Source organism: Orcinus orca, chromosome 1 (genome assembly GCF_937001465.1).
Source record: "Orcinus orca chromosome 1, mOrcOrc1.1, whole genome shotgun sequence".
NCBI lineage: Eukaryota > Metazoa > Chordata > Mammalia > Artiodactyla > Delphinidae > Orcinus > Orcinus orca.
In genome coordinates, this window is record NC_064559.1 from 7,508,353 (window position 1) to 7,531,684 (window position 23,332).

General features: G+C 49.4%; 1 protein-coding gene across 2 annotated transcripts in view; it reads left to right on the forward strand.

The window, feature by feature from the left end:
• KIF26B (kinesin family member 26B) overlaps positions 1 to 22,694 on the forward strand; it is a 500,879-nt gene extending 478,185 nt beyond the window's left edge. For both annotated transcript variants that reach the window (XM_049713434.1, XM_049713437.1), the window contains 3 exons: positions 11,155 to 11,357; positions 11,787 to 11,937; positions 15,672 to 22,694. In XM_049713434.1, the coding sequence (XP_049569391.1) occupies positions 11,155 to 11,357; positions 11,787 to 11,937; positions 15,672 to 15,820 (503 nt within the window). In that variant the 3' untranslated portion in view covers positions 15,821 to 22,694. The remainder of the gene's footprint in view (positions 1 to 11,154; positions 11,358 to 11,786; positions 11,938 to 15,671) is intronic.
• Positions 22,695 to 23,332: the final 638 nt, after the last annotated feature.

Below are 23,332 nucleotides of genomic sequence, written 5' to 3' on the forward strand. Positions count from 1 at the left end.
AGGCAGCGTAGAAGACAAGGCCACTGTAAGAAGTGCGTAATCTCACTGGCGAGCAAGGATGAAGAGTGTGGAACAGGGAACAGTGAACCGTGAACCAAGGTGCCTTGCCAAGTGCTGACAGAGGTTGTGAGAGCTAAGGGTAAGAAGTATTTAGACAAAGAGGGCCCAGAACATTGAAGAAGGCTACAGGGAAACATTGGGATTGGGCCAGGCCTTAAAGGATGCTGGGACAAAGCGGGTAAAGGGCGTTGTAGGCTGAGGCAGTGATGGGAACACGAGCTTGAGGCAGTAAGAGCATGGTTTACGGATAAAGAGCGGGGTTAACTCAACAAGGGGGATATTCTTAATGGATGTAATAACGGACAGAAAATGTAAGCCCAGATCAAGTTATTCCTTGAACGTCTGGCCACTGTGATAAGAATGACTGCAGTTGGCAATGGGGAGTCATTATAGGTTCCTGGCTGAGAGTGTCATAAGGTGACAGAAGCTGTGGGTTGCTTTCTATAGATGGCTTTTCATCAATGCTTCCACCGTTCCTTGCCAGCTCCCCCGTGGTAGGTACACGAATGTATACGTGTAGCCATTAGCCATGAAGTAGAGTGAAGACAGCCAGATCAGGTGGGGAGCGAATGTCCACCCTGTCCGGAGGGCATTCAGTTGCTAAGAGGATGGAAATCGGGGATGGGCAGTTTATGGCGTAGTTGCATCAGCTTGGCCGCCCCTGAGGCCCCATCCTTTCAGTGATTGATAGCTCTTTGGTATCATGTATCATGTGGGCTCTCCCAGACACTCTCTCTCTTCTTCCTCATGTTCCTGACACTTCACCCCAAACCTGGTGTGTTACCCCCTTGGCTTCTCTCTCTTTTTTTTTTTTTTTTCCTTCTCTCTCAGGCTGGCTGGGGAAATATGAAAATTAGATCAGCACCTTGGTCTGAGTGAAGTTCATTGCCACTGTAGCAGGCCCGGCTGTGGTGTGACACAGCATCCAGAAAGCCCAGGAGAGAAACCAGCCAGGGAGTGTGTCGGTTCTGAGATGCACCCAGGGCTTGACCTGCCTGGACGTGAGCTCCTGAGAGCCCTGTTCGGCACTTGACTCAGCCTGTTGGGTCTGCAGTGCTGGGCTGGTACAGGTTACCATGAATCAGTTGGACACCATCGATTGATGCGTTGGTTGGTTGGTTGGCTGACCGTGTGGTCCTACAAGTTAGCTGAGTTCTTTTCTATGTACTTCTCATATCTCGCCCTGCTGGTGACCTGTGTTTTAAACATTAAGCCTATCCTCTATTTTCTTCCCCACTCTAAGCACCAAACACTGTGCCTTCCCTTCTCTGGGTGCCGAGTAAACGTTACTGACCGATGGGTTGCCGGGTTCCGTTAGCAGATCCACTGCACCAAAACCTGTGACTAGTTACTGCTCCAAAGGGCCTAGAGCACCACGGTTCACTCTGTCTGTACCCCTCGGCTTGTTTGGTTCTCAGGTGCCATCTTATTTTGTTTTAATGAATTCAGGAAACACAGTGGTTCCTGGCTTAATGAAAACGGGGATAAGGCAGGCAGCATCTTGGCAGCTGTCAGACTTCTAGAGTGTTTCTAAGAGACTCTACCTAGAAACAGATGAGAAAGGGTTCCAAATGAGATAGCCTTTTTGACTATAAGTTGGGAACTACTAGAAAAGTAATTGGCTCGCTAAGACACCGAGGAAGCCCCTTAGAGTGGAGAGTGGGTGGAGGCAGGTACGGGGCTGAGAGGCCTAGAGCAAGTGTGTGAGGGGCCTGGGCTCTGCAGCCGGGCCCCTCGCCATCTCCTGTCCAGCCTGGGAAGGGTTCACTCTTCAATTCAAGCTTGCAGCAGCCAGTGCAGCCCCATCCTCATTCATCTGGGAGGCCACGGAGCTGACCCTTGCCGGCCAGTAAATCCACACACGCTGATCTTTCCCCTCCCCCCCCTTCCCCCCTCCTCGTTGCGGATGCCCGTGGGTCCTCCTGGCATTCGTGCTTTCTGCCTTTTGACTCAGTATCTTTCTAGTGCCTGTACCCTGAGTCGGAATGAAGACGGAGGGTGACGGAGGGAAAGCTGGTGACGGCGGGTTCTCAGGGGCGGGCGGTGGGGATGGACATCAGCTTGTTCCCTGAGGAGTGTTGTGAGTCCCCGGTGCTCAGAATGCCCATGTTTCCTGACATTTGACCTGAGAAGCAGCATCTTCAGACTCAGTGTGGACACTTTTTTAAAAAAATGTTTTTGGAGTAGAGTTGCTTTACAATGTTGTGTTAGCTTCTGCTGTACAGTAAAGTGAATCAGCTATAGGTATCATATATCCCCTCTTTTTTAGATTTCCTTCCCATTTAGGTCACCACAGAGCTTTGAGTAGAGTTCCCTGTGCTATATGGTAGGTTCTCATTAGTTACCATTTTATACATAGTGGTGTATATATGTCGAATGTGGACACTTTTATCTGCACTCAGTGATGATAAAAATGGAAGGCCCAACATCAGACTCCTCACTGGGGCCATCAGTGCTGCGGAGGGTAGAGTGGGGCGTGACAGGCCGGGGGCCCCTCCTGCCGCACGCAGGCGGCAGCCACGCCTGGATGGGGAGGGGAGAGGGTGGGCTCAGGTCAAATTGGGGACATTGCATGCAGCAAAGCTATTGGCATTTATCAGCTTAAGTGCTTTGTTCTTTTTTTGCACACTTGACGTCTCCATGTCCAGACTGAGTGCCGGGCTGATGAGCAGGGAGTGATAGAGAAGAAAAAGGAATCCTGACCCACTGGCATGAGGACGTGTGATCCCAAACCAGACAGCTGCATCTGACGGGGTCCCGCACCACTGTTGCCCGACTAAGGCGCTTCCCTGCAGCTTCCTTACAGCGGACACGTCCCTGACCTTCCAGCAACCTGGAAGGAAGTGGTCATTGACAGGGACTAGGTTCAGCAGAAAGCTGGAAGCATCTGCTTGAGAGGTGGAGAGGGTGGAGCATGCTGAAAATCCAAGAAATCATATTTCTGTGGGGACCCAGGCAAAGGCCCTGTGGTCAGTTCTCTCCTAGTGATGACGTGGCGTTTGGGCACCGTTGTTTCCTGTGCCCTTTCCAGCAGTGTGAGGGCGCCACCCCTCCCTCTGAAACTTCCTTCACAGCATTAAACTCGATTTCCTCTGGTGTGACCACATTCCCCTGCCCCTGCCCTCAGCTTTCCCCATCACACCCCAAGTAAGGCTCCCAGTGTACCTGTGGAGGAGACGAGAGGGGAGGGGAGGCTCCTCAGTGGTGGGTGCAAGACCTGGACGATATCAATTCATTCATGGAATTGATTTACCAGTGACCAAATTCAGAACGCTCAGAAAATGCAAGATAGCCGTTCACTACATGAGGGAGAAACCCCCAGACTGCAACTCACCCGACACTGGGCACTCACTTCCCAGCCTGGCAGGGATTGACTGACGTGGTGAGGAAGTTGAGAAGATTGCAAAAAAGCATGGAAAGAAGGCAATGGGAATTAGATTGTCTTCAGGGTATTTCTATTAAGCTACGAATAGCCCAGTGAAATGTCATTCTCCATTCAGGCTTCTTTACTTCTCTTTCCCCAATCGGGGTGATCTCATAGGTCGTCCTGGAGTGGTTTGGAAGGAGATAGTGACCCTTATTCCTGATATTTTCCCATCTGATCACATCCCATCTGTGGCAACCAGACTCCTAGGTAGCCCCCAATGGTCCCTGCCTCCTGGCATTCACCGTTGCTTCGTCCCCTCCCATACTATACTAGGGTTGGTCTCTGTGTGCAGTAGAATAAGGTGGTGAATCACTTCAACAGAAGTGAGTGATGGTATGTCACTTTCAAGATTAGGCTGTGAAAGACACGGTAGCTGCTCTTTTCCCACTCTGGGTGGGAAAACCAGCTGCTATGCCATAAGTAGCCCTGTGGAGAGGCCCACCGGGCAATGAACTGAAACTCCGGCCAACAGCCACATGAGTGAGCTTAGAAGTGGATGCTGCAGCCCTAGTCAAGCCTTCAGATGATGGCAGCGCCATCTGACACTTTGACTGCAGCTCACGAGAGACCCTGAGCCAGAACCGCCCAGTTAAATAAGCTGCTCCCAGCTCCCTGCCTCACAGGAATGTAGCTGCTGGGTTTAGGCTAATTTGTTACACGGTGATAGCTAACTGATACACCACCAATCCCATGACCCTCCTCAGTTCCTCCCCTATTTCTCACATAAACAGATCCTTAGAAGAGTCATCCCAGAAATGTCTGAACACGTGCACCCAGTGGGTTAAACGACTGAGATGCCCATACATGACTGACCTCGCTTTTAGAGGGGTTGTTGCTCCCTGATTTGTCCTCGGGGTCAGGGGAGGTAAGGGGGAGGACCAGTCACCCTTCCTAGGGGCTGAGTACACATCATCCAACTGAGGGAAAAGGGCTTACTGGGAGCCCCATCACGAGTGTTTGCAGCCTGAGGAACTCGGGCTGCCTGGTGGCCAGGCCCAGTCTCCACCTGAAAGATGCTCAGACTCTCCCTGCCTCCGAGAGCTGGACATCCTCCCAGTGATGCTGAGTGTTCCTCGGCCTCCCTACATGTTCTGCAGCAGCCCCATCTGACGGGGGCTGGAGCTGAGCCCACAAAGGCAGAGCCGTTTGCTCAGCGTCAGCTAGCTTGATCAGGCCGACTTAAAAAACCCAAAACTATCAGCTGGCTTATTTCCAGTCAAGGAGACAGATATTTACTTTGCTTCAGTGGTTGACACTTCCCAGTTTTCTAAGTCAGTGTGTGTGAGTGTGTGCGCGCGCACGCGCATGTGCTCGTGCATGCGGGCATGCACGAGATGAAGATCTGGGCCCAAAAAAGGAGGCTGTAGGACAGAGTGTGCTTTGTAGAGAAAATGAACTATCAATATGTACTTAGAGTCCCTCGTCGTCTCCTGAAGGAAAGCCCACCAACCCACACTCTGAACAGTCACGCGCTACCCAATCACCACCACCGCCTGGAGCTGCAGGTGGTGGCTTTCCACATTCCTAGCTCCCTGGGGTGGTGAGAAGGTCGTCCTGTGCCTTGGCCCCCTGATGATATACCAAGAGTTCTGGCTCTTTTTCTCTCTGAGCTTGTGGTACTTTAAGCTTTCTTTAGCAGTCAGTGGATCTCTCAAAGTTGGAGAAAAGTACACTGTCTTTCTTTCTGGAAGGGTCATCAGGCCACACAGGCCATGGTGGCCTGGCACTCAACAGGCAGAACCCACTGGAATTGGGGGGAGGAGGATGGAGGGAGAGTGGTGCAGAGAGGGCACGAACTCCTCCGGGGTTCCCTGAGCACCATGGGCGTGGTGCTGTAAGGACCCGTGCTTCCCCCAACAGTAGCCCACTAGCGATGCAGCCCGTCTCCCAGGTCGTCCAGAAAAACCACCAGACTGCGCATCCTTTGCGTTCTCGGCGTTCCTCGGCCTCCCTACGTGTTGTGCAGCAGCCCCATCTGACTGCTGCTGCATCACGGCGTGGAAGCTCTCTTGCTCTCCCTCACTCTCACTGGAGTCTGACTGGGTGGAGCCCACTGTATTTAAAAGCAGAATCAGCCCAGACTCTAAGTGCAGGTAGCCACGGCTTCAGGCAGACTCAACCTTCTTTCCTCGGGCTCAGGAGGGACCACATATCCATCCTGAGTTAAATGAGATCGGGCTCCCTGCAGCGTCAAGATAAACCGGTTGCGATGGTGTCACGTTTCCCAACCATCCTCCTTCCAGGAGAAAGCAAGCCTCCTAGATGCCCCTTACTAGAGGCGGGAGCTGCCAGGTGGGTGTGCCTCAGGGGATGCAGCTGTTTGAGGAAGCATTACCACCTACAGGCCCAAGCTTCCCTCCCAGGGGGCCAGGCCCACAGCCTCCCAGCGGGAGAGGGGCCGGAACCAGGGGAACAAACATAGTGGTTGCCCAATGCACGAGGCTAGATCCACTTCAGATGTGGGTGAAAAGATTAGGCCCCGTCCTCAGAAGCCAGGGCCTGGCTTCACTCACTCATGCCACCAGTCACCAGCAAAAGTGGTGCTTGGTGCAGTGGTGCCCCTGGCCCTGCCAGTCCTATGGTGATTGCTTTTAGAATCCTCTAGAGACCTGCCTCTAAGGGCACAAATCTCATGTTATCTGTCGGGCTGCACCCCGCAGGCCTGCAAGCCTGTAGTTGTCCAGCCTCGAGACCGAAGGAAGAGCCCAGAGACAGCGACAGAGACGTCAGTGGTGTCTGGACAGGGGATCTTACACGAAGGGTCCTGGAGCCACACCCCACCTTGTTCGGCAGGCAGGACACGGAAGCAGTCTCCACTACTCAGGGGAGAAGGAGGCTACCCTTTATAGAGGGAGTTGACGTCAGGTGGGCTCATCAGGACTGAGTAAGCCCTCTGATAAAGAGGATTGAATAGTCACGTGAGTGAAGCAGGGACTGGGCAAGCAGCGGATGTACAGAGAGCAAGAGAATAGCCGTCTTAAATGGCTTCACCATGCAGTCTACCCGTACATACCCTGCACCACCCTTACGAACTTGGTCCACCCCTCTCCTGCGATATCCCTAGCGTCAGGTGTGTAGAGGTGCACTGCAACCAAATACCACAAATGCAGTACGGACACCAGCAGCTAAAGAGTATCAAGAGCCCGAGAGGTGGGCAATCTGGAGCAAGGTGCTTATCCGGCTGATTTTTCATGGAAGTTCACAGGAGGACGACAGCGGCGTCTCGACGAAGACCCAGCAATCAAACTCATTTTGTAGTGAGGCCACCGTTGTCACCCGGTCCACAAACAGATTACCTCCGCTCAGACTAGGGATGAAATGTAAGATGTTTAACAGACAGATTACAGGGAAGATCGTGATCATTAAGCAAAATAACAAGCAGTGTCAGCATCCTGAGAGATCACCACCCCTGCCTGCGGTTTGCATCCTTGCCTGCAGTACCATATTGCCCGTCCACCCCCAGTCCCTACAGCCGGTGCTGAATACTGGAGAGGCGATGTGATAGAATGGTGCCTTTCTCCAGTAAGGGCCCTGGATTAATTCCCTTAGTAGTCTGCGGGGGGAGTGCAGGTAGAAGACAGGTAAAACCTGTAGGTCCCTTTCTAATCCTATTCCCCATGAGGCAGCAAACCCAAACCACAAGGGGCTTACCTGCCAGTCTCAGGACCATTTTATAACGTGTTCCCCTGGGGGTAGATCCTGTCGCCAGGGCCAAAGTGAGTTGTTGTCCTGACCGGTAGTTGGCAACGGTCCTTCGGTGGGCAACTGTTGAACTCCGGTTGTGTTGACTAGTTTCCTCTGGGTTAACAAGGCGTCGGCACTGGGACGATTGCTCCTGGGATGTTCAGTTATAGCTCCTAGGGCTTGAGTTAGTCTCCTGGCCCACAGGTTGAGAGAGTGAGTTCCCATCTCAGCTGTTGTTTAAGTAGCCCAGTCACCCTTTCCATTAGCCTGGCAGCAGTGGGGTCGTAAGGCAGGTGGAAATGCCAGTGTATGTCATGTTTATCGGCCCATTCCTGAACTGCATGGTCCTTGGTCACTGTCAGTGTCCATGGGGGTCCCATATGTCATGCTCAGCTGTCCTAGATGCCAGATGGTGGTTGTTTGCATTGCTGGGTGACTCGGGTAGGCCTTCTGTAACGTCTTCCACCTGTTGTAATGCACTGTAGACGGCGGATAGCTGTTGCTGCCACCACACCGTATCATTGCTCTGCCTCCTGCCAGAGCTGGAACCAGAGGCCCAAGGGCGCTCTTATTAGTTTGCCGTTGCCTTGGGCCCCAACTAAACCCTTCTGGGTAACTGGCCACATCCAATTCACAAGCCAGTTCCTGAGTTAATATCCCTAAAGCCTGGGCCTGTAACCGTTTAGGCATGGTAGGTCGGGGGTTTGCTTGTCTTACCCGACCAGATAACACCCTTGATAGGTAATCCAGGTCCTTGCATTTTGTCTGTATTCACCAGCCATCCTTGGGCAGTTAGATGAGCCACGAGCACGGGGCTGCTACTTTTAAACTGGAAAGAGACCCGGAGGTTAAGAAGATAGCATTAATATAATGGAACAGAAAGACATCTCTCACAGTAGACAGCTGCCACAGGGCCCCACTGCAGGATTATCCCTGCAACCTTTGGGCCCTACCATGTTAATGGACAGCCTCCTCGGGATTACCCCTGCAACTTTCCATTCCCGTCCTTTTTTCCCAACATCTCAGCACTCACAGGAGTTTCCTCGGTCTCCCAGCTAGGCTCGCCAGTTCTTGGGATGCACCCTGCAGGCCCACAAGCCTTGCAGTTACCCAGCCTTGAGACCGAAGGAAGAGCCCAGAGACAGCAACAGAGTCATCAGTGGTTTACTGGTCAGAGGGATCTGACGCACAGGGTCCTGGAGCAACACCCCACCATGTACGGCAGACAAGATATGGCAATAGTCTTCACTACTCGGGGGAAAAGGAAGCTACCATTTATAGGGGGAATTGATGTCAGGTGGGCTCATTGGTTATCAGGGACTGATTAAGCCCTGTAATTAAGAGGATTGGGTAGTCATGTGAGTGAAGCAGGGACTGGTCAAGCAGGGGATTTATAGAGAACAAGAGAACAGCCATCTTAAATGGCCTAACCATACAGTCTCTATGATTTCTGTGTATTTTTCATCTCCTCAAATAGATTATGAAGAAAAAAATCAAAAGGATATTCATGTTCAGTGAGCACCTACTATGTGCCAAGTTCTGTGATGTTTAATTATAACCCATCCTTTAGGGAAATTGTTTATTATCTGATATTTTTATTTTTTATTTTGGTAGAGAATGTGGGCAATGGATTTTTTTTGGGGGGGGCGGTACGCAGGCCTCTCACTGTTGTGGCCTCTCCCGTTGCGGAGCACAGGCTCCGGACGCACAGGCTCAGCGGCCATGGCTCACGGGCCCAGCCGCTCCGCGGCACGTGGGATCTTCCCAGACCGGGGCACGAACCCGTGTCCCCTGCATCGGTAGGCAGACTCTCAACCACTGCGCCACCATGGAAGCCCGGCAATGGATTTTTTAAACAAGGGAACACTGAGACTTTGGGCAAGTTACTGAAGTCTTTTGTACCTTAGTTTCTGCTTCTGTGAGAATTAAATTAGATACTAGGCTTGTCTGTGACAGAAAACCCTAATAACAATATAGAGATTAATTTCTCATGTAAAAGTCTGTGTAGGGGGTTTTAAGGGCAGGGAAAATACTCTGTGTGATCGTATCATGGTGGATACGTATCACTGCACATTTGTCCAAACCCCAGGATGTAAACACCAAGAGAGAACCCCAGTGTAAACTATGGACCCTGGGTATCCCAATGGATAATGACGTGTCAATGTAGGTTCAGTTGTAACACATGTACCACTGTGAAGGTCTCCAGGGTTTCAGGAATCTAGGTTCCTTCTCTTGTTTTTCTGTTGTTTACGATCTTCATGTCGTGGACCGGCCAACAGGCCCATATTCCATCCAGGACAAAGGCGAGAGGACGAGGAGAGCAGACCTCATCCTTTCAGGACACTTTCTAGCTGTTACACGGGGCAATTCTGCTTCTGTTGCAGTGGTGGAGCTTAAGTCACATGTACCACACAGAGTACACCTGGGTGGCCGTGTGCCCTGCTCCAACTCAGGGTCTTCTGCAGAGGAAGAAGAGGGGGGCGGGTACTGGGGGGCAGCTCGCAGTCTCCGTCACAGTGTGTAAGGCACGATGAGTAGGGCCTGGCATAATCAGTGCTTATTCCAGTGTTGTTGTTAGAAGCAAATAAACTCCTCCTACCACAATACCAAACACTAGGATCTTTTCTCGCTAATGGAACGTCTCTAATTTCACGGTAACCCTTGTCCGTGCTGAGGGTGTGGCCAGGGTGACTCTCAGTTCTCGTGTCCTCCAGCGTGTGTGTTTCAGGGGGGAGACCACAGGTGGCTCGACAGGGAAGGGGGGACATCTGAGCTTGTGGAGGTAAAGCAAGTGCCAGGTAAGGAAGTGGATGCTGAGGCGGGAGGTGGGAGGCTGGAGGGGTTCAAACACAGCCCTGCCACAGGCTCCGACAGCCCTGTCACGCCGCCAGCCCTTGCATCAAAACTACATTTAAAAGATAGAAATTCAAAAAGGGAACCCTCTTGCACTGTTGGTGGGAATGTAAATTGATACAGTCACTATGGAGAACAGTATGGAGGTTCCTTAAAAAACTGCAAATAGGGCTTCCCTGGTGGCGCAGTGGTTGAGAGTCCGCCTGCCGATTTAGGGGACACGGGTTCGTGCCCCAGTCCGGGAAGATCCCACATGCCGTGGAGCATCTGGGCCGCTGAGCCATGGCCGCTGAGCCTGCGTGTCCGGAGCCTGTGCTCCACAACGGGAGAGGCCACAACAGTGAGAGGCCCGTGTACCGCCAAAAAAAAAAAAAAAAACCTGCAAATAGAATTACCATACGACCCAGCAATCCCACTACTGGGCATATACCCTGAGAAAACCATAATTCAAAAAGAGTCATGTACCACAATGTTCATTGCAGCACTATTTACAATAGCCAGGACATGGAAGCAACCTAAGTGTCCATCACCAGATGAATGGATAAAGATGTGGCACATACATACAATGGAATATTACTCAGCCATAAAAAGAAACGAAATTGAGTTATTTGTAGTGAGGTGGATGGACCTAGAGTCTGTCATACAGAGTGAAGTTAAGTCAGAAAGAGAAAAACAAATACCGTATGCTAACACATATATATGGAATCTAAGAAAAAAAAATGTCATGAAGAACCTAGGGGTAAGATGGGAATAAAGACGCAGACCTACTAGAGAATGGACTTGAGGATATGGGGAGGGGGAAGGGTAAGCTGTGACAAAGTGAGAGAGTGGCATGGACATATATACACTACCAAACATAAAGTAGATAGCTAGTGGGAAGCAGCCACATAGCACAGGGAGATCAGCTCGGTGCTTTGTGACCACCTAGAGGGGTGGGATAGGGAGGGTGGGAGGGAGGGAGACGCAAGAGGGAAGAGATATGGGGAAATATGTATATGTATAACTGATTCACTTTGTTATAAAGCAGAAACTAATACACCATTGTAAAGCAATTATACTCCAATAAAGATGTTAAAAAAAGAAAGATAGAAATTCAAAACAATTAACTTTAGGCTTAATCCCCTGCCTAGGTTCCCAGAGACGGAGGCTCATCCCGGCGCTGTCCCTTGACACCCCCTCCCCTGTGAGGAAACCGGCCAACAGCGCAGGGGTCCGTTGGGTGGACGGCCCCTTGCGCAGCACCCAGAGGGGCCTCGGGGAACCTTTTGAGATTAAAGTCTATGAAATCGACGACGTGGAGCGGCTGCAGCGGCGACGAGGGGGCAGCAGCAAGGTGCGCCTCCCCCTCCCCACGCGGTGGCGGTCCCCCAGGAGGTCCCCGGGCTGACGCTGAGGCCGCGCCCGAGAGGAGGGCGCAGGCCACCGAGACTCCCAGCGGCTTCCGGCGGGAGACGGGCCCGTGCCCCCAGCTCGGGAGAGCAGCCTGTTTCTCCGCCCGGAGAGCTCTCAAGGCTCTCCTGGCTCCATTTTGGAGCACCAGCCGCCTTCTAAATTTGAGATACGCCAGTGATAGCCCACCCCGTGAGTGGGCTGTCTGAGCTGAGCCCCCAGCTCCCTCCCAAACTTCCCAGTGACCTGCTCCTTTTGCACTGACCATAAGCACAAGCATTCCTTTCCAGAAGAGGTTGCCTGGGCTGGATTTGAGCTGAAGGTCCTTTCTCCTCCCCCCTCCACCCCCATCTCCTTCCCATCTGTGTACTAGGAGGTCATGTGCTTCAATGCAAAGCTGAAAATCCTGGAGCATCGCCAGCAGAGAATTGCCGAGGTTCGAGCCAAGTACGAGTGGCTAATGAAGGAGCTGGAGACGACGAAACAGTATCTGATGCTGGATCCCAACAAGTGGCTCAGCGAATGTAAGCCCCATCACTGCGACTCCTGGGTTCACCAGTTAAACAGGCCAGGCTGAGAGGGACACAGACGCTGTCTGAACCCGAGGGCCTTCCATGCCCCTTGGCTGGAGATGGCCTCCCTGAGCGCAATCCCGCTCTGTGGGGGGCAGGTGGGAGGGGTGTGAGCAGCAGGGCGGTGAGTATTGCTCTTGCACGATTATTTCTTATGTGTCTCAGTCCAAAGCACCTGAAAATGAGATTTTTTTTCCCCCTACATGTGGTGGACGCTCACCCAGACATGAAGGCTATATTACCAATCTGCTCCCCGGCCACAAGATCACATTGCATATCTAGCCTGAAATAGACAAGAATTTATAGAGTGCTTTATAAGGTAGAATGTGCAATCCTAGAAAAGCCTCAAAAAGAACCCAGAAAGCAAGAAAAACATTTTTGAGTGGAAAGAATAACATTCACAGTGTTATTTCCATTTAATAGAAAGCCCAGGATGACAGTAACCATCTAATAACAATTCAGAACAATTCTGCTCCCTTTGAAAGATGGATTCAATTGTTTCTTATTTATTTGTTTCAAACCATTCCATTTACCACAAAATAAAGCTCAAATCTGGTCCCAACTGTTTCATTGATATGGGGGCCCAATGCTAGACGGCTTAGTCTCTGAAATAAAATACATTACTTCCACTAACGTTCCTTTCCCTCCTTTCCTGTCTGGCACTCATCAGCTCTTCCCTCCAGTCCCTCAGCCTCCCTGTGCCTCCCTCTCTTCACGACTGTCCCCTGAAGGTCACATCACCCTCTCCTGAGCATTCCCAGGCCAGTGCCGGGAGCGTGACAGGCAGAGTCTGGGGCTTAGGTTTAAGAAATACTGGGTGAAATGATCCTGGGCAAAGAAGAAAGGACAGAACTTGCTGGTCTTCTAGCTGTGCCCTGCCACTTTCACAGTATGTCTTCAGGTGGCTTCCTTTCCATAGCACTGAGGTAATAACATCTCCCCTGAGTACCTCATGAGTGCATATGAGGATCAACATAACCTAAAGGAGGACGGGGCACTGGGACAAGTCTGTGATGCATCTTACCTTGTTGAGTTGTACCATTTGTGGTGACAGCCACAGTCATGCAGACCCACTTTGGAAGCTGGCTGTGAGACCTTGGGTAAGACGCTTAACCTCTCTGAGCCTTGATTTCCTTAACTGTCAGATGGTAGGCACATAATGGTGCCTACCTCATAAGGCTGTTGTGAGAGTGAACGAGTTACTATCAGTCCAGTGCTGGTTACACTGCCTGCCCATGATGAAGGAGCAATGTCCGGTAGTAATTAGTGTTTGTATTATCCCCGAGTTAACGAAATAGCTATCCTCAACAGGAGACATTTCCTCAGCACCTGCTTGCATGATGCAGCAAGGTAGGTCCCTTGTGATAAATCTGGACCAGAGACATGAACTCCTGCTCTCCAGGGTGTTTCCATCTAAGGCTGTGATAAGGCAGACAAGACACGAACGAGGACGTTAGCTGAAGTCTGGCCGCGGCATAAACATGGAGCCTAATGCTATGTTTCTCCCACCTGTGCACACCCTTTTCCTTCTTCCATTAATCCTCAGGCACTTCAAGATCCCAGGGGTGCCCATTCAGCAGTTCCTCTTCCTTTCTGCTGTTTTCATTAACATTTTTTGAGAGCTATTTATGCCTAAGGCAGGCTTTATAATTGTCTTCATCTTACAAAGTCACATTTTTTCCCAGGATGGGAGCAGCTTAAACGTCGGTACATATGTAGATGCTTCCAGGAAACGATCCCTTCCTTCTTGCCTTTGTTCACGTCAGGGATCAGGGATTTTTTGATGCTGAGAAAGGTAATGAACAGAAGGCCACGTGAAAGGAGAAACACAGATTGTTTCTTCAAGATGAATTGAAACCAAAAATGACCCCCCAAAAATCAATGAGACTGTATTCTGACTGTTCCCTGGGTGTGGGTAATAGGCTGGGTGTTGGCTAGAAATAAATGTTCTGGAATCCATTTTTTTAAATTTCCAAGGTGATCCAATAATATAGCTGATGTGGGTATGGTATGGTGAGGGGTTTCGTTTGGTTTTTAAATATTAGACCGGTATTCAGGAGCCTCAGCCTCGTTCCCAGCCCCGGTCCTTATTAACTGTGTAACCCTGAGCAGGACGCCTCACTTCTCTGAGCCCAGTTAAGTCTCCTATAAAAGAAGTCAGCCTTGATTTCAGCCCTTGATGTTTCTGTAGCTTGTTACGGTTCTCAGACCACATTCACATTCATCGTCTCTTTTTGGTTCTACTCTTCATGGCAACTGTAGTTAGGAAAGTAGGCAGACTAGGGATTATGACTCTCCTGTTACTTTTAAGGACCCTTTGGCAGCAAAGATTAGGCGTGGCCGACCTGGGAGTCAAGTGCAAATCTCCTGCCTTGGATTCCAGGGCCACTCCCGCTGCCCTGGCTGCTGCCCATGCCTGTCCTCTCCATGCTGGGCACTCTGTAGCAGCCTACCCCCCTGCCCAGTCACCACTGGACCAAGTAGTGGCCGGGGGCCAGGAGAGTGTGGCCTCACATAATTGCCCTTGAGGAACTGAAGGAAACAGGCTTTTAACTCTGTGCAGGCCTGAACATTAGGGACAGCATCTGGGTCCTAAATCTCAGCTTCTGAGCACAGAATCGTAATTATTATTATTTTTCATTAAAGTATAGTTGATTCACAATGTGTTCATTTCTGCTGTACAGCAAGGTGATTCAGTGACACACACACACACATCTATATTCTTTTTTATATTTTTTCCATTATGGTTTATCACAGGATACTGAATGTAGTTCCCTGTGCTATACAGTAGGACCTTGTTGTTTATTCATCCTATGTATACTAGTTTGCATCTGCTAATCCCAAACTCCCAGTCCACCCCTACCTACCCCCCCCACCCCCTTGGCAACCACAAGTCTGTTCTTTATGTCTATGAGTCTAAGAATCGTAATTATTAACATAGATTCCATCATCAGCCTAGTTCCCAAAGGGCCAGTGAGTATATGAAACTGTACAGGAAGTGCCAAGAGGCAGGGTCACTGCGTAGAGAGGCAGCTGCACACAGCTGTGTGAGGGACTAACCAGAGAGCAACACACTTATATCAGCAGGCAGAGGTATAAACATCATTCAGGTGAGACCCCAAAATGGAAGGGTTTCTCCATACCTCAGCTTGAAGCTTTATTTATTCTCTAGTTAATAAAGAAAATGGTGCTGGTAGAGTCCCAAATCCTGTCATGGAGATGGTGGAGGTGGAGAGAGCTTGATGTCACTTTGTCCCTCAGTAGAGTCGCAATAAAATGTCAGGGGTCTAACGTTATCATTGGAATGAAGGGCCCCAATATAACTACAAGTAGTAAAGTGTTTTGTTCTTGACCTGAGAGCGGCAGAGGGTTGAGCAGGAGGGTGTGGCAGCACTGCCTAAGACCTTCCGACACAGGCGCAGGTGCAGGTACAGGCGCAGGTGCAGGTGCAGGTGCAGGTACAGGCGCAGGTACAGGCGCAGGCGCAGGTACAGGCGCAGGTAGAGGTGCAGGTGCAAGTACAGGTGCAGGTACAGGCGCAGGTGCAGGTGCAGGTACAGGCGCAGGTATAGGTACAGGTGCAGGTACAGGTGTAGGTGCAGCAGCCGCGGGCCGGCACGGCTGAGCCGTCCGATCACCCTTCCCCGCTGGCCGCACGTCTCCATCGGGCTTCTCCTTCTTTGCAGTTGACTTGGAGCAGGTTCTGGAGCTGGATTCCCTGGAGTACCTGGAAGCGCTGGAGTGCGTGACAGAGCGCCTGGAGAGCCGCGTCAACTTCTGCAAGGCGCACCTCATGATGATCACCTGCTTCGACATCACCTCCCGGCGCCGCTGACGGGAGCCGCCGCCCAGCCGGCCCTCGCTCCCTATCCGCAGGCAGCCGCGCTCGGCGGGCCCTCGGTGCTGGCCGCGCTCAGTGACCACGGAAGGAGGACGAAGGTCGGTGGCAAGTCTGGAGTGAGCGTGGAGCAGAAGGTGATTTTTCTTTTGTTTTCTGTAGGAAAGGTGCAAACACCAAACACGCAGGAGAGGAGAAAATGCTGGGAAACCCAAGGGACGTGGAAGCCCCCGTGAGACTGAAAAAGCACTTTGAGGAACTTTAAAGAACTCGTTTGTACATAAGAAATGCTGGCAAAAGAGACCTCACTCTTCTCCTGGTTTGTGAGAAAAGGCGAGGGTGGACGTGGGATTGCTGTGGAAAGTGAAAACAAAACAAGTTACTCCGAATGACTGATGAAGTGCCTTGCAAATCTTTGTTATTATCCAAACATTTATGTTCATACTTTATTGTGTACAGATGGTGCTAGTCAAGATGAAAACAACAAAACGAACAAAAAAGAAAATCAAACACATTTTTGCAATGTATTTACAGCTCGTTTTCTCTTGGTGTTTTATCCTATTTCTGACTTGCTGTTTCTAAGTAAGTTGTGTTTGTAGAGCTATTTCCTAATCGGTATGGCATATGAATAAATGTTAACTGTCTGCTATGGTTCTGCTGGGAAGGCCACTCAAACAGAAGATAGAGACTTCCGGGCACAAGCCAGTGTGTTTCCAAAGAAGGTTGGAACAGCAGGTGATGCTCAATGCCAGCTCCTACGAGTGGCAGTGTCAGCGGGCAGACTCGGAGGTCGATCATGGAGCAGGTGCACGTGAGCTGGAGAGAAAAGAGAGGAGAAAGGGCTGCGTCTCTAGGGGGAAAGGAGCCTGTATGACCTGGGCCCTGCTTACCCTTTGGGTGGGATGTTTGCTCCAAATAGTTTCCCCTCACACATCCTGAACACATATACTAGTTCCTTTACCCACAAATCCAGGGTTTTCATGGCCCTCATAACATTTTTCATACTCATTTTTATTCCAAAGACTCTGGATTGAGACCTTGAACCGATTCAGCAGAGCCATATATTTTTGCTCCCTAGTTTTGCAAATTTATTAGAGCAGAGGATTTTTCCCAGTTTGGAGACCTTCTTGGGCTTGTAGATGCTCAGAGACCCCAACAGTATTGGTCCAGAACAAGGATGGATGTGAGGTTGCACAACTTTTCTGTTGCCCAGGGTGCTGCTTAAATGCAAGAAGTCCCAGTCCTCGTGTGAACCAAAGCCTGCATCCCAAGAAACAACTAGGCTTGGCCACTCAACCTTGACACCTGAAGGCAGAGAAAGTTTTCCTGTCATACATCACACACCTGTAGCGAGGCAGGGCACAGAGTTTCATGCATATGGATGTACAGGGCTTGACTTTGGACCTCATTCTCAAATTGAGATGTTCATCCTTGCCACAATTCCCTTAGGGACTATTATACCCATTTTAGTGATGGAAACCCAGGCACAGAGTGGTCAAGGGATTGTCTAATAACAGCTGTGGAACAGCAGGGTGTTCGCCTACCTTCCAGGTCAGGGCCCTCCCCCAGGCCCCTGCAGCCTGCCCACTGATAGAGGTGCCCAGGGTTTTCCCTGTTCTTTTTGCCCTCAAATGCAGCATATCTCCATGAGCCTATTTCCAGGTGAGGCAGTCCTGGCTAACCAACTCCTCAGCCCCAACTGCTCCCCAAGGAAAAGGAACCTTTGCATTTCTTTGACAATGCTCTTCAGGATACGTGTAGCCCAGCATAGCTCAGCTGAACTCAGTAAGTGGGAATCATAGTCTTGTGAGCTTCATAGTACCAGTCCTTTACTGGTCAGAACGGGGCACAGATGGCCCCATTAGCTTTGTTTGGGAAGTCAGCCCCCTAGATAGAAGCCAGCTCTGTGGATGACAAGTCTGGCTGTGTGTTTGGTTAGAGCACGCTCCTATGCAGAGGTGCACATAGAAGCTGCACTCCCATCTGATAGCTGAAACGGGCTATAATACGGTGAAAAGTGACTCCAGAGCGGATCATTTCCCCCTCTAGTTTAACAAGTGTGTCTGTCCCCTTGGAAGGCAGGGGTCCCACACCCTAACCTCATTCTGCAGGGCAGCCCCATGGCTCTGGGTGCACCTCTGGTCTCAGCACTTGTGTTAATGGCCTTGTTCAACAGCAGCATAATGGAAGCTTCTGGACCCCAAAGGATGCCAATCTGTTGAGTTTGTTTGGGTTTTCCATTCGGCACCTCTCTGGTTGCTGGTTTGATATACACCACTTCATGAAAAGCCTCTAACTGAGGGATTGTCACAGGTGAGTATCCTAGTCTTTGCTGGAAACAAACGCATTTGATTAGTAATCAGTGTCCTTAGCTTTCACCCTGGCCATGTCTTTCCCACAGGTTACCTCACTGTGCTGACTTCCTTAGCAGGCCAGCACTGGGGCCTTCGTGCCTTTCCTGGAGTGAGACTAAGCGGAAACATCTACAGAAATTAAAATCTTGATCAGTGGAAACTTTCCTAGGGGAGTGGCCTTCCGCTTGCCTCCTGCCTAAACCTGCTTTATATGTTTGTAGCAACTTTATGAGATAGCCAAAGGGCTGAATGAGACCAGGAGCTCTCTTACCAAGTCACATTGGCCTCGCAAGATGCCACACCATGGAGCTTCTCACAGGATGCTTTTGGCCATGGTGTAGGAGAACAACTTGGCATGGAGGTTGTCCATTGGCTTTTTTCCTTACTTTTCTTTTCCTTTCTTTTCTAACGTAAGCTACAAACATCTTAACACACCAAGTATTTGTAAACCGTGTGAAGAAATCATGATTTTTATGCTATAATGTGCTTATGCCTGGTTCTACCTATAAGTTGATTGTACAGCTGGTCAGCTGTTCTGTAGCAGTTCTAATAACTGAAGAACACCTCATTCAATGGCCAGGTGTGAGGCAGGTCCAGGTCTCCTTGTGGTTTTGGTGACAGATAACCTAGGAAGGCAAAGGGAATGTCAAAGAACCCATTATTCCATTTTATTATCCACAAATGAAAGGACCAAACAAATATTTATTTGAAATTAACGTTTAGACGTGGAAGCCTTAATTCTTTGTCTGAAATCTGTTCCCCTCTCCAAATAGTTTAGTGTGAGGTGGAAGCAAAACTCAGAGCCCAAAAGTGGAATAGTGACGTTGTTTCTGGGGAGTGAATCCATATTGCATTTCATGAGGGGTGTTTCACGTTGCCACAGAGTGAGAGTTTGCTTTATCCTGGGCTCTCAAGCCCTACCTGAGAGCTGCAACTTTTGATATTCTTGTCCTTGAATTCCCCTCTACATCATGGGGAAGCTGTCACTAACTTTCATCTCTTCCAGATTTGAAATCGAAACATCCTGTCTGTTGTTTTCTCTGCAGTTGCTATTCTGAAGGTAGGGAGCTTGAGATGTAAATGCAGAGGTTGGTCCTGTGTTGACTCAGGTGGGGCTCATACAAGGGACCCCATGCTGGGGAGAGGAGAGAGCTGGGATAAAATGCCATGCAGCCCAGAGTGGGGAATTCGGCAGGCAGGAATCTCGCCATTTGTCATCAATTAGTCTTAAGCTTGGAGTCTGTGTTCCTGGAAGGTGGTGGTGACTACATCATAGCCACAAAACCCATCCAGGGCAGTGGTTCAAAAAGTCTGACACAGACGCATATATATCTTGTGCCGGTTCTCGGATTTCTGTTCATGTTAAGCAAGAGCCCTTTTTTGGGCTTCAGATTCTGATGCTGATCATGAATTTTGGTTAATCCATCAGCCTTTTAGGTGTTACTATTCAAAAGCAGCTGTCTGATCTGGGTTTCTTGGGTTAGAGGCAGGGCTTGCAAGAGCCCAAGCGTTTATTACCCTGGCTCTACACACAGTTGCCTGTGTCATTGGCCACTGCTGATCTGTAATCAAGGCTCCCACCATAAATAATGATGTGGTGAATGTTTTTAAATCCCTATTCCAAGAAGGGTTTGGGCTGTAACAGAAATTACTAAAGATGAGTTAATTTCAAAATTGAAACCAGAAGAATTCATGAATTTATTCAGTGTTCTTTTCCTGCTGGAAGATTAGCCCCACTCCTTGAGCACATATTTAAAGATTTCCTCACTTTTAAGGGCAGTGTATTTTAAACCCTGAAACCATGCAAGTAAGAAACACGTTGAAAACCCTGTTCTTGACAAACTGATGCTGAATAAATCACCCATGGGCGCTGGCCCTGGGGCCTGCCTGCCGCCACCCAGGCAGTACGGCCCATCTTCCCCCACAGGGCACGCTCTTCAACATTGCCACAATGAAACTTGACTGCCGAAGAAAGGCCCGTGCAGCCCACTTTTCTCTATGCCCAGTGAAGCAAAACCGACACTCAGTTTCATTGACAAATGCCAGCAAATGGTCTAAAATTTTTTTTGTGTGGGGGGGGGGCAGTAGTGGGTGGACAGGTAGTAGAATATAGTGTCCCTTTGGATTATAATCTCTCTTTCTCCTCCAGCAAAGATCTGTCAACATTTGTGGGTAAAAATCACAAATTGTGTCCCTTAGCAATCTTCCCGACAAAATACATATCTATTCCAAGCTGCTCGTCATTTCCAGATAACAGCATAATTCCAATCCAGGAGAAGCTCATCTTCTCAGAAAAAGTTTTTGCAAAGTTTTAGAAGCTGCTTATCCATCCCTAAACAATGCATTCTGCATTGGGGTGGCCCTGCTCGGAACCAGAGATGATGCCATAATATCGGACATACTTGAAGTGCTTGAGGTGGCATCAGACCTTTAGTGCACATAATCAATATTCTCTAGATGCAGTTCCCAACGTCCATGCGTGTAGGGCGAGTGCTGAAATCCCGGCACTCACACATCTATTTTATGTAGATGTAGAAATCACCTTCGAAACTCAAAAGGCTCACTGTTTCATTCCCCGTACTGCTAACCAACACCCCACACTGCCATATTCAGTTTATGAAGAAGTTATAATTTATTTGTAAACTCAGGATGTTGTTTTGTGGCGCCTCGTGTTTTATAATTTATTTATACACCGTGGTTGGAAATGCTATCCAAGTGCTATGCATCAAAGTGTAAGGCTGGTGGATCTGCCTATGGCTTTTTTTTCTCCTCACTCTAACAAGCTCTGCTAACAGAGACACAGGCAGCGGGGAGGAAAGAGAAATAAAACAGGAAAACAGGGATTAGGATCCAATCCTCAAAGTCCAGGGCTTAGTTCAAAACCTAATTTGTTTCTAAAGTAAGTAGCTGAAAAGGAAAAGATCATTTCCTTTTGAATTTGATGATAACGGTCTTGGAAATCAGCCTCCACAGGCCTGAGTGAAAGAGGATCCAGCCTCCTCCTGCTGGTTCAACACTAAATTTCTGAAAATTGCAGACAGTATTAGGTTCCTACATTTACCTAAGATGTCCCACCTCCCACCCCTGCTGTTACTGAAGGGGTCTGGAAGAGGAAACTGAAGTTCCTTACCTTGGATATATATAGTACCTGTTTTTTCTGGACAAACCAAAGCACTTTAGTGAGTCTTACAACCCATAATACTTAAAGCATCTTGTCCCCTCACTGGATCCCTGAGAGGCCAGGAGGGGCTGGGGTCGGTAGTCTCATTTGAGAGGCAGCTAAACCTAGGAGAAAAAGCCTTGAGCTCAGAGTAAGGAAACCAGGCTCCAGGCCTGCTTTCCTCACTCGCTATGCAACCTTCGGCAAGTCGCTTCACATTGCTGGGCCTCGGGCTCCCCGATGGAAGGTTGGGGGTCATAATAGCTGCCCTTCTGGGAGAGTGTAAAGAGAAAATGGTATAGTTGATGGGAAGTGCTTTGAAGAAATGAAAGCTCTGTTCAGGAGCTGGGGATAATCATTTTAGATGAAGAAACTGAAGTCAATAGCCAATGATTGGCCCAAGTTCACAGAGTAGTTTTATAGCAGAACTGGGATCTGAGTCCGGCATCTTGGACTCTTCCCATGAGGTGCTGTTGCACCAGGTCTGTGTGGAAATGTGGACACACACCACACCGATGTACTGACGTGTGTGTGCACGGGGGTGTATACGGATGCATGTGTACAGAAGGTATGTGACATGGTGGAAGAACATAGAACAGAAAACCTGCGTTCTAACTCCAGTTTTGACAATAGTTCTATGGCCTTGGATATATTACCCAACGTTTCTGGAACACAGTTTTCTAATCTGTAAAAGGAGAACAGTGTGCTAAATGATCTTTGTGGTTCCTTCAGCTCTAGTCATGTATGTATGTGTATATAAATATGCTAATCTGTAGAAATGGGCCAATTTGAAAATTGGAGACAAGACCTGCCCAAGTGCATTTATTGTGTCGGAAACAGCGAATTCATAAACAAGTTCATAAAATCTTACTTTAAATTCAATGGTGGTCTTTAATGTCATTGTTTTAAATTCACTATTTGGATAAAAGATTGGTGCCATTTCAAAAATTAAGTTCTTAGCTTACAAGTGTTTGCTGTTAAAAACTTTTAATAAAATTCATTTGTTCAAGTCAGAAATCCAACTATTCTGTACTTGGGTAGGTCCCAACAGCCTATTTGCAAACAGGCTGGTTTTGTGTATGGGCCTCCGCATAGCGATATAAGTTAGCTGTTGGCTTGATCATGATACGTGTGAGCAGGCTACCTGGAGAACAGTCTGGAAAAGAAAGTTATAGTTCTTAAAACCTGGTGACATGACTTCATTAAGCTGTGTGCCATTTCCAGTGTGAAGACATTGTTTGCTGGCTACGATCTCTGACTTTTTTGTGGCATATGAGGTGAAAAATGTTGTCAAAAAAGAATCTGGTGTTTAAAAAGAATCAAACTATGGTGGCATTAAATGTTCACTTTTCTCCTACTCAGAGTCATGAAGTCCTCTATCCAGTTCACCCTTCTGAACAGAGGGGGAAACAATTCAAGGCCTGGGGCGGATCCCTCTCACTAGAGCGACACCTTGGCGGAGGACTTGCTCCCAGGCCCCAGGGCCTTCCTAGGATGAGGCCTGTCTCCTCCCACTGTGGGGCTGGCCCCCAGCAAGTTCAGAAGCTCGGGCGGGGGTGGGTGGATGTTGGGCTCAGGCCCAGAGCCCTGGCATTGTCCTGCGTCCCTGAGAGTCACAGGGCCGGTGATCACACATGAAACGTGTCAAGAAGCTAGGTGTTGAGGTGGTGATGGCTTTGTGGGACTGGTCACAGCCCTGCTCTGAATCCACATCTCCTACTCTGCTGATCTGGCCTGGACACGCACAGCTCCAGCTACCCCTTTCTTTTGTCCCCAAATGCTAGACCAGACCCTCGTGGGCTCCCTTTGGGCCACTGTAGCAGAAGCCATGAGTTCTTAAGAATCCAGGAGCCATAGGGTTTTCTAGACATAATGCCTTCAACAGAAGAGCTGGTGGAGTGGCCACCTAACTCTGACCATCCCCTGGGAGAGGAGAGACCATAAAGGCAGCACCTAGAACTGCTTCTAACCCCTTGTTCTTCCCCCTCCCTCAGG